At 47.4% G+C, this 11,314-nt stretch overlaps 1 protein-coding gene across 1 annotated transcript; it reads right to left on the bottom strand.

The window, feature by feature from the left end:
- Nucleotides 1-3,115: 3,115 nt before the first annotated feature.
- On the bottom strand, nucleotides 3,116-9,969 carry LOC139802702 (G-protein coupled receptor 83-like). The gene is made up of 4 exons (XM_071758128.1): nucleotides 8,429-9,969; nucleotides 7,029-7,154; nucleotides 5,277-5,410; nucleotides 3,116-4,770 (listed from the first exon to the last, which is right to left on the bottom strand). The coding sequence occupies exons 1-4, from the start codon at nucleotides 8,804-8,806 to the stop codon at nucleotides 4,146-4,148; spliced, it is 1,263 nt and encodes a 420-aa protein (XP_071614229.1). The 5' UTR covers nucleotides 8,807-9,969; the 3' UTR covers nucleotides 3,116-4,145.
- Nucleotides 9,970-11,314: the final 1,345 nt, after the last annotated feature.

The raw sequence follows: 11,314 nt of genomic DNA, 5'->3' as shown, positions 1-11,314 counted from the left end.
GTTTGGGATTGCATGTGACCCTCCCAGGACAGACAGGCACACAAAGAGCCTCCTGTATCCATCCTCTCCTCTCCTGTTGCAGTGTAGGGTATCGTTTAGTGTAAAAATTCCTTTGGGAAATAAAATGTCACAAGAGCTCTGAACCCACAAGGTTCAGAAGTTATTTTCAGGTTACTGGAGAGGATCAGTAATATGTCAGTGATCAGGACAACCAAGCTTTCTCACCCAAAAACCTGCTCTATGCCTTGCTGACACATCCTGGAGCAGAGCATTGAGCCTTTCCCCAGTCCAGCTGGGGGGCAGCTGGGGCAGTTCCAGCAATAAAATCAAGGAGCAGTGTTGGCAATGCTAATCTTGTAAAGAATTGCAAGACCTTCAGTAATGTCAGGACCTCAGTGGGGGACGTTCCAGCCAAAAAATAGACCCTGATCTTCCAGGCCTTTGGAATTACCGTGGGTGAGAGATGAGACATGACATGGCATGTGCTGTGCTGAGCTCCTCCTGAGCATCTCCAGCTCCTGGAGATATCAGCAGCTCAGTCCCCATCATGCTTCTCCTCACAGTATCTCCATGAGGTTTTGAGGACCTGCTGACACATCTTTCCTTGTAGAAGCACTCCCAGGAATCTGAGTGATCAGAAGTTCAAAAAATGGACAAAGTCCATAGCAGTATTAAAGTTGCTATTCATTTTACCAGCTTAATAATTACACAACTAGCTAATAATTACTCCACTGGCAAGCTTGTATCCTGCACAATTAACAATGAATTATTTAGTAATAGCAATAATCCTAGACCATGTCTAAATTTAGGTTACCTGAGACATTCACAGCAGCAGATTTGGGAGACAGGGAGCCTTGCCAGTGAGTCTCCAGATGTGTTCTCACCAGAGCTGAGGATAACGTGGGGATGACCCTCCAGGGATGGGTACATTTCCCCCTTCCTCTCACTCACATCTACCTCTTTCTTCCTGCCTCTCCCTGTTTACCAAAATAAAAGCATTGGGTCTTGATGAGGAGAGCAGAGCCTCCTCTGCTTTGTACCCCAGTGGTGCTGTGAAGTGAACCCAATCAGCAGGGGCAGTTCTGCCAGGGCTGTGCCCTGATTGCCCCAAGCTGTGGCTTACACCCTGTACCAGGGCACCTCCTCCACCTCTGATTCAGGTGCCAGAAATCAGAGAGTGTTTTGCTGCTGAGTTGAGGACTTTTGAGTCAGGCTTCAGAGGAAGGAAAATAAACAGCTCTTGCTGCTTTTAGCTGTAGCCAGAGGAGGAAAAAACACCCATGTGGAGCAATGTCATTTTTTGACCTTTGCTTTTTTTTTTTTTTTTTTTTAGAAACTAAACAGAAACAGAAACAAGGTTGTTCCTGCAGCTTTATGTGGCAGGGCACATAAAAAGAGAGTTTCATATTAAAAGAAGCTATTCAGTGGCAAACTTGCTTTGCTATGTTACTCAGAATGATGGGTGGTTCTGTCGTGCTGCATGGCAGTGCCATTCCCCACTGAGCTATGCTCCTAAGAGCATGTATTTTGTTTCCAAGTAGGAAATAAATAATTTTCATAGGACCTCTTTCACAGAGGTCTTGCTCTGGTCTCACAGCACATTTCACACCATCATCTGCTATTAAGCTTCTGTCAGATGCTATAAAATTGAGCCACAACCCAGGCATGCCAGTCAGCATCCAGGAGAGCAGCATCTGCTTTCAGCATCACCAAAGATGTTTCTGCTCTCCCTGCTGCCCTGGCCAGAGCAGAGGGAGACAAGGGAGCTGATGTCCCTGCTCTACCCCAGGACCAGGGGCTCTGTCCTCAGCAGCTCCTGTGCCCAGCATCCTTGGTGCTAGGTGGGATGGGGAGTGCTGTCCTGCTCCTGGGGACCCTCCTGTGCTTGTGCTGCAGCAGTTCCTGCTGGAAGGGTTTTGCACCAAGGTGGTACAGGAAGGGGCTGACCTTTGTTCTGCCTTCTAGGACCAACAGCTGGACAAAACACCTTGGCTGTGGTCTGAGGTGGCACTTGGCCCCATCAGCTGGTGACTGCACATCGCTGTGTTCAGTGGTCAGGGGACCCATGAGTTGGTCATGAATCCCAGCAGGAGCGCTTGGAGAAATGCACAAGAAATCCAGCTGTGCTTCTGCCCATAGAAGTGTTTACTGCAGAATGAGAATTAAACTCACGTTCAATGTGTTCCTGCCTGGACCCAGGCAAAGAGGAGCATTGCTGAGGCCAACAATGTACTGCAAGGAGCTGCAATGAAATGCAAGAGGGTGAAATGGCATTTATAGCTGGCACACGTCCACAGCTGGCTCCTCATCTGGGTAATCATAGCTCTGCTTTTTACAAGGGGCTTTTCATGCTAGAAGGTGTCAAAACACATGTAGACTCAAGATTGGGTCATGGCTTTCAGACTGTTAGGAGCAACAGTGTGTGCTGCCTTGTTAATCCTCCTGTAAGAGGAAGTGTCTCCTTTTCAAAGCTCAAAAGTCACCCAAAACCCACAGAAGAGAGAAAGCCCTAAGCCAGATATTTTATTTGGCTGTTTTCAGCCTCCAAAAAGTGTTTTGATGATTCAAACCTTGTTGTATTACAACCATACAGAAATTTTAACAGAGCTCACACTGAAGCAAGAGCATCCAGCAGAAGGTTGCATATGATGATGGTGAAGTTTGCCAGACTTTTAAAAAACTGTAAGCTTTTGACAATCACCCCAAGGAAATACCATATTTTTAAGGCATCTCTACATTGCCAGACTACTGCCCCTTTGTGTGTCTGTGCCAGGACTGGAACAGGATGTGCAGCTGGGAAATCAGTGCCTGCTGGGTTTCCATCTGAGCAATGCAGAAACCTCACTGGGAGAGGGATGCCCTTGCATGGACACAGATAGGGGACTTGACCTTGCCATGCAACACCCATCCCTCCCTGCAAAGGCTGAAGGCAGCCAGACCCAGCTTGCCATGCCACAAAACAGGTGAGCAGCAAGAACAGCCCTTGTTTGATTCCTTCCATCTTGTGTCACGAGCTGTAGCAGTTCTCTGGAAGGCTGCTGGGACATGCATGCAAGTTGCATTATATAATGCCCTTAAATTTTTCCAATGTAAAAACATTTGAATGAGAAGACCCTTTATTCAGCTACTCACCTCAACAACATTGTGTTTGGGTTTGTGGTTTGTTTGTTTTAACAAGAGAAACCTTGTTTACAGAACTACCCCAGACAGTTGCATTATGGAAATGCCATTTGCAGAGGCATGAAGTTCAAGTCTTCCCAGCAGTAAAAAAGCCAACATGGTGGAAATATCAGGTCTGTGCTGATATTTACTTGTGCCATGAAAGGCAAGACCCGGGTGCAGGCTCTGCTGTGCCAGCTGGGGTCACCTCCTCACTAGCCTAAACAAAATAAAGGCTTGAGGGGGAAAGTTTGTTAAACATATTTCATGTAGGTGAATCAGAGAAGATATCTGAGCCCTGGATGCTTGCTCTCTGAAGAGGATTTTGCAGTTCAGTTTCCTCCCCTAAGCACACCCTTCATGGGGCGAGTCCTGCAGAAGGCATCACCCTTGGCAAGGGGAGCATCCACTCACAACACTGCTGATGGAAACACCATTGTGTTTTGAGGCATCTCAAGCCACATGAGGCCTCTGCTCCATGCCAGGGTGTTTCTGTCCTTTCCACTTCCCACAACCATCTTATGAAGAAGCAAGATTCATGTTACTCTTACTCTCCCCTCAGCTTCATAGTTCATTTTCCAGATGCATTCTCAGGTCACACTTTGAGGTTTTTGTACCCACCAAAGCACCTCGATTTTCACATTCAGAAAGTCTGTCACTCAGGTTTGCCACTGCAGCAACCTGCCAGTCCTCAGTGGGAACACCAGGCTGTACAAGTGTCTTCAGAATTATTTTGCATAGGCACAATGAAACCCATTTTTCTTTCACCACCTTTAGAGGCTAAATCCTTTGCAATTGCAAAGGCCAAGCCAGCACCAAATAGGCACAAATAAAGACACTGGTTAGTCTTGCAAAGGAAAAATGTGACTTGGTTGAATTTTGACATCCATAGATCACCAGCATGGCCAAGGGACTCCAACTTTTTCGATGTAATTTTTTTGGTGATTCTGCAATCACAACACAATGCTGCCCTGCCATGGAAGGGTTCAGCTTTCTGCCACAATTGGCTGAACACTGGAGATGTCTGTCTTTGCAGAGTTCCTCTGGGAGGAGGCCCTGGCTTTCTGGCAGGTGCTGCCTCTCTTGTAGTGGCAGTTCTCAGCCCAGGCGAGCTGGAAGGGTGGGGAGATGTTCTGCAGAGCGTGGCCCTGGACCATGCTCTGCCGCCGGCACACGCACAGCAAGGACTTCAGCTCAGACCTGAAGCTCTCGTTCAGCCAACAGTAAATGAAGGGGTTGTAGCAAGTGCTGCTCATGGCAAACCAGTGAAAAGCAAAGTACAGAGCATTACTACTGTGGATGGCCCTGCAGGAGATCAACACCACATAGCAGTTCAGGGGGAACCAGCACACTGCAAACACAACCACCACCACCATGAGCATCTTCAGCGTCATCTTCTTCTTCCGCTGGTGAGCATAGTATTGCTCCATGGTGAGGTCTCCAATGGCATTTCTGAGCCAGAGCTTCTTGGCCACTATGGTATATGTGATGGAGATCACAAGCAAGGGCAGGACATACAAGAGAACAAACGTAGTCAAGTCCAAATACTTCCAGAAAAGATCAGCAGGAGGAGGGAAGCTGGGGAGGCAGACCATCCTTACCGTTCTGTTCCTGAAGATCAAAGAGAGAAAGAACTGTCATTTCTACTCACAGACACACCTGGAGTACAAACACCTCAGATGTTCTCACAAGTTTCAGTACAGGCAGAGATAGCAGAAGTCCCTTGATAACATGGGAAAGTGACACTTCAATGGGATTTTTTGCTTTGAGTTTGAGCTTTTGCCTCAGTGAAGATATTTTAGACATATCTCCAGGAAAACAAAAAAATAACCCACGTTGCCATCTGTGCCCTCTGATGATGAAGAGAGCACCCCTCTTCTGTGCATTCTGCAAATGACAGGGCTGAATCTCTGAGCCAAAATCAACAAACAATTCAATTGATTTTCATTCTCTTTTCAGGAGAAACATACCACCTAGTCAAAGAGAAGAAAGACTTCTCTGTTTCACCCTACTTTCTTTTTTTAATAACACAGATGGAGAGATATGTGCCTTGGAATCTGTGGAACTTTGATGAAGCTGCAAATGTCACATAAAAGAGCACAGTGTAAATGTCTTACCCAATATAAAACCTCGTCAAGGTCTGGTAGATGGCATGAGGCAGGGAGAAGCAGCTGGCCATCACCCAGATGATGATGATGCAGACCCCTCCTTTCACCATCGACATGCGCGGCTTGAGAGGGTGCATGATAACCTGCAGAGAGCAACCAGCCCTGAGGGTTTACAGCATCCACAACTGATAAACACAAGCTGAAAGCTTTAGAAAAAACAGAGCACATCTTTGCTTTATCCTTGTCAAGGAGCAAGCATTTCACCCAGACCATCCGTGCTTTCCCAGGCACAAGGAACGTTCATTATGGATGTGAAGTGTGGCATAAGCTGAGGGCCAAGAATCTGCTGTGGCTTGTGCTGCAGGGAGGGCAAAAAGTCTCCTAAGGACTGCAGACAAGGTCTCCAACACAGGTGGCACCCACGGTGCTCTCATTTGGTGGGCTTGCAAGACAGAGTGACAGGATGCTCAGTGTAATATTTGGCCAGCACAGCACTGACCAACTTGCACCTGACTTGGTGGCTCTTTGAGCCTTTCCTTGCAGCCTGAAACACTGCGCCCCCCAGTGTTAAAAGGCAGAAAGAAGAGACTCGTTTTACAGGGCTTGGGAGATTATCAGGGCTGGAAAATGCCAGGAGTTGTGGAAGTATGAAGTGTGACTGCTGGCCCAGTGCCCAGAGCAGAGAAATTGGCTCAGTGTCACCCACCAGCTTGGCTGCAGACACCATGATGGTTATGTATCTGATGAGCTATGTGCACTGAGGATAATTACATTGGGCAATGAAACAGTAATTAAAAATAGACCCATCACATCATCCAAATGATCATTCCACTATGCATCTCTTTTCTAGTATCATTAAAAATATCAGCTTAATTGAACTTCTACAACTCCCCTCTGGTACCTATCAGGACTAGCAATATTTTTAGAGGCAAGTGCTGATTTCTCTTTGCTCAGTGCTATCTCCTCACTTCTTTTTTTATCTCCTTGGGTCATACTAGCTCATGCCCGTTCCAGAGAACCTACTCCAATGAATTTAAAGGCAAGTAACACGTTTGCCCTTAATTAAACAAACACTTCGTGATACCTTGCCAGAACCTATTTATTAAAATGAATACTTTTCAAAATGCTTTTTATCAAAATGCTTTTTTCTTTTAGGAGCTGCAAAGGAGTACAGAGAATGGGCTGACTATCAAACTTTTTGTGGTAAAAAACACAACCCGGTCACCTGTACTCTGTCAGTAACTGAAATTTTCAGACACCAGGTGGAGCTCGTCCCAGACGAGCTGAGTGTAATGCGTTATTGCTGTGAACTTGGTGTAGCCGTGTGGTTTCCCTAGACAATGGCTTTTCAGTGACACCCTGCCTGTCACCTCAGCAGCTCAGTCCTCCTGGAGAGGAACCTGCTGTGACCCAGCAGGGCACACACCATCACAGACTGCCTTGCTCTTCAAGGAAACCAGAGGTTTGCATTCTCTGCTTGACCCGTTCCTTGTTGGTATTTGCCAAAAAAGGTATCAGGGAGGAGGGGAGAGTTTCTCACCTTGACCTGCAAGTGCCAGCACCGTTCTCACTACTGCCAGGCTTTGGCATCCCAAAATAAGGGGACAACCCCAAGGACTGTGAGACACTTCATCATCACATACTGAAAAAACGCATCAGCAAGGCAGTGCAGGTTTCCAGGTACAGGGGTGTGGAGGGGGGGAAAATCTGCATTTAGCACCTAATTTTTTTGCAAACATGCAGTGGATGTGTGCCACGTACCTGGTGCCGATCCAGAGCGATGGCAGCCAGGGTCAGCACCGACACGTGCACGGAGCAGTACTGAACAAATCGGCTCACGTGGCACATCAGCTTCCCAAAAACCCAGGTGCTGCTCACAAACCGGACCTGAAGAACAGCAGAACAGGGTTAGAACAATGTGCAACATCCCCTGAAGCAAACAGGATGCAGCAAACAGGATTCCCTGGAGCATGGTGAGGAAGGAATGCTTCAGTATCATTTTCTTATGCTTTGTAGATGCATTATGATGTTTTTTTCTGGAGAAACAGATTAGGCAAGAGGTGGCTTTGGAGCTGAGGTTTATTAAAATTATACTGAGCAGACAAATCCACCTGAGCAGTGCTCTCTGATGGTGTATGTGTGTGCATGTGTACATGTAACATGGTTCTTTTGGAAAACGTTAAGAAATCTTAGCAGAGAAAACAGCAGCTTGCCTTCTTGAAAACAGCTGCACGCTCAAGTTTGTGGGTGCTGAAAGATGCATGGGTCCAAAACTCAGTGAGGCAAATTCATGGAAGATTAAAAAAAAAAAAAAAGTTTCACATGGTGATACATCTGGACCCACAGAGCATCTCTGTGTCCCCAGCCTGCAGGCTCTGCTGCTGCCAGAGGCTCCCTGAGGACCCCCAGAGTACCCACCTGCTCCCAGAGAGGTGTCACTGGCTGCAGCTTTTCCCAAGGGGACACAATCCCACCTAACAGCTGCTGCCTGGCTCTCCTGGGATCCCTGACTCTGCAATATTTATTCCAAATTAATGTAACCTACTCTGGAAGCAGATGAAGCTAATTTGAGATAAAGCACATTTACTACAAAAAAAAAAAAAAAAAAATCAATCCACACAGAAAATTAGCTGGGACTAGCTAATCTGTTTTCAATTAATTTAATAATTTCCCCATAGAGACAATTCCAACAATAATGACTCTGTCACTGAAGCTGGAGCAATTTTCTCCCTCTTTGAAGTCAGTGCAAAGCTAGTCCTGAGAGGGATGCAGTTATTTAATTACTTGAGCCTAACGAGTGCAAACACAACAGAGGGCACCCTCCTTTTCCTGAGCAGACTGCGGGATGCAAATCCCATCACAGCCAGGCAGAGAAACCCAAAGACACAGGATCGATTTAAAAAAGATTAATTCAGACTGGTAATATGGGAACTGAAGAACAGGATGGACAGGGCACAGCTTGAGCTGGTCCAGGAGGCAAGAGGAGAAGGGGAAAGGAAATTCCATGTATGAGAGCACACAGACAGGGCACATGGCTTGGACAGACACACAGACAGGGCACGTGGCTTGGACAGACACACAGACAGGGTACACAGCTTGGACAGACACACAGACCCAGCATGCATGGCTGGGACAGACACACAGCCTAGGGAAGTGCTTACCAGTGTGAAGGGGGTGTTCAGGATGGTAATCATCATGTCAGCCACAGCCAGGTTGACGATGAAGAGGCTGGTGGCCGAGTGCATCCTCTTGTTCTTGATCACCACATGGCACACCAGGAGGTTGCCAAAGAGTGAGATGCAGATGATGACCGAGTAGGCCACGATCAGCAGTGCCTTCACAGTCCGGCTCTGGGACTCACCCTCGTACCTGGTCCCACTGCCAAAGTCCCCCAGGTCCTCCAGGTTCAAATCGCTGTGGAAGAAGGATTGGTTAGGGAAGCCATACAGTGCAGAGAAGAAGTTGCTGGTGTTGTGATTCTCTGCTCTCCAGAAGGGCTTGGAGATGTACTGCAGAGGGAACCACGAGTGGCTGCTCATGGCTGGGGAGCAAAGCCCGTGCCCTGGGAAGGCTGTGGTCCTCTCTGCCCCCTCCCCAGCAGCTCAGGTGCTGGAGTCAGTGGCTGCAGGAGGGAACACACACAATTGCATTTTAAAAACCTGCCCCGTGGCTGCAAATTCTGTAAGATAAATGGGTCCTTCTTCCCGTGCTGATTGCACCTGAGCTTTGCTCTGTGGCCTCTTCAGCTCTTTTTCTGTTCAGTGTGTCCAATATTCAGAAGCAGAGCCAGATGCTGGAGTATCAGAGATTCCCAAACACTTTCTCTCTGCACCTAGGAGGAAAAACTAGCAAGTATTTCCTTCAGGGCACTGGTCTGCTTTTCTCTGACAACTTCTCCTTGGAAATCTGCTTTAATGGTGTTCCACACAGACTTTCATCCACCAGGTCGCTCTTTCCCAAGTGTTCTCATAGCTTCTCAGAATCAAAAAAGGCGAGGGCAGCCTTTCCCTTTTCTTTCCATCTTCAAAGTACCTCTGAGCCATACACTGAAGCAGCTTGGCTGGAAGCCGGCACGGTCCCTGCTCTCACTGTGCTATATAGAGCCTGCCAGCTGACACACCGCCTGCCAGGCAGCCAATGGTGAACCTCTCCCCAGCTCATCCCGAGGGATGCTGCAGCCCCACACATCGGCGGTGGCAGAGCCGGGCATCTGCAAACCGAGCAGAGCAGCAAAAGACAGAGAGTGGATGTGCCTGTCCCTCCTTCCTCCCTTCTGAGTACCCAGCACAACAGCCACGTGGTGTGAAGCATCTTCACTAATTCATAGCATCTTTCTTTCTCTCCCGGCTTTTTTCCAGGCAGAGGGAGGACCAGGGCACTTCCACTGCCTCCAGCTCTGTGCCGGGCACTGTCCCCTCCTAGCTCTCCCACGGTGTGAAGGACAGCACCAAAAGCAAAATGTACCCTGAAAACGAGCAGCCCCAGGGCGCTGAGGTGCCAGGGAGGCTCCTGTGCACCGAGCCAGGAGTCGGGGAGAGCAGAAGCAAACAGCAGCAGTGTGGGCGGGTGACCTCCTTGCTTTCCTTCGCCTGCACACAAAGGCTCTGCTTTAGCTGTTAAACCATCTCTGTCTCAGCCTACAACTGTCCTCACTGACACCCTCCCCACCCTCCCCCAAAGGCTCCGAGGGGAGCGAGTGGCTGCGGGGTGACAGAAGCTGAAGGGAGGGGGCACCTGCCCAGCACTGCCTGCAGAGACTCTCCCATCTGACAGAGATCAGGCAGCACAGTCAGCAGCCAATTCCTTAGTACAGTGTGTAAAAGTATCCAGGGTCATGGCTGCTCATTCTTGCACCTTAATTTCAGCTGATTTTAAAGAAATGGCTTTTAAAAACATGATTCATCTTCATTACTGAACAGTACTTAACGACCAGCCAAATCATTCAGTAATGGAGTCTGTCTCCACAGGCTGTGTTGCACTCCTGGTAGGTGTATGCATTAAAATGCTCGTCCCTGTCTGCTCCCTTGAAGGTGTAAAGAAAATGCTTTCATCACTAGAGTATTGAGCTCACAAAGACTAATAAATTGTCCCTACTGGTCCCTGCAGCTTATTATATTTCATATTCCTGAGGTGTGCCCTCAGAAGATGGCATAAAAGAAACACTGAGAAGACAAGGCCATTAAATTAAACACTTTCCTAATGCAAAAGTTGCTATCATGCCCCAAAAGCACATTTTTTGGCTCCTTGCCCACGTCTCTGTCTTCTGCAATCCACATTGAGTCAGGCAGTTTCTTGAAAGATTCCTGTACCCTAGAGAAGATAGTACTTTACACTTCTCTGCTTTAAACACAGCTTTGATAAATAACAGAAACAATGAAAACTCTGTACCAACATCTAGACTTTTCTTTGCTTTCACCCAAAAGACGCATTATAAATAAGGGTTTGGGCAGTCCTTGAAAACCATGATCTGGGAACTTGTTCTCTTTTTTTTTTTATTTTGCTCTAATGCACTGAGGACACAGTATTCCCCTTCGTTCTCAATGACTAGTACTGGTTTTGTGACTCAGAAAATGTGGGATGAACAGGCAGGACATTTCAAGAACTTGAACACTTGAATTCATAAATAAACTATGTTCGACGACAAGGGAGCAAATGTCCCATTAATAGTAATTAAATAAAGTATCTCTGTAATTCAGGAGATGCTAACAATTCAAAATCACAAGTACAGCCTCGGCACATCCAGACCCACCAGCAGTGGTGGCCACTGTGGGGACAGCTGTGAGGAGGGACAGGGGGTCTGCAGCCAGCCAGGGGGGACCACAGTACTTGGTTTTCCCCACGTGTTCCTCCACTCCCACCACCATTATTCGCCAAAGGCTTTCTCTTGCATTCTCCTCATAATACCAGAGCCACTACAGATATACTCTAGAGTATACAAAATGTTTTAATTTATTGAAGACAGACTTTCAGGCAAAATCATAACATTTGCTACTCTGAAATAACAAGAACCACCAGCATTCAGATTAGAAACATTCCCTGACGTCTAA

This window comes from Heliangelus exortis, chromosome 14 (genome assembly GCF_036169615.1).
Source record: "Heliangelus exortis chromosome 14, bHelExo1.hap1, whole genome shotgun sequence".
NCBI lineage: Eukaryota > Metazoa > Chordata > Aves > Apodiformes > Trochilidae > Heliangelus > Heliangelus exortis.
The sequence above is the reverse complement of the archived record's forward strand: the minus strand, read 5'-3'. Positions and strand labels throughout refer to the sequence as shown.

Excerpts from the sequence above, each read along its gene's own strand:
- LOC139802702 (XM_071758128.1), bottom strand. The coding sequence starts at position 8,806 with ATGAGCAGCCACTCGTGGTTCCCTCTGCAGTACATCTCCAAGCCCTTC. Across the intron at positions 7,155-8,428 it reads TGAACACCCCCTTCACACTG|GTCCGGTTTGTGAGCAGCAC; the intron begins GTAAGCACTTCC and ends GCTGTTCTTCAG. Across the intron at positions 5,411-7,028 it reads TCGCTCTGGATCGGCACCAG|GTTATCATGCACCCTCTCAA; the intron begins GTACGTGGCACA and ends TGCTCTCTGCAG.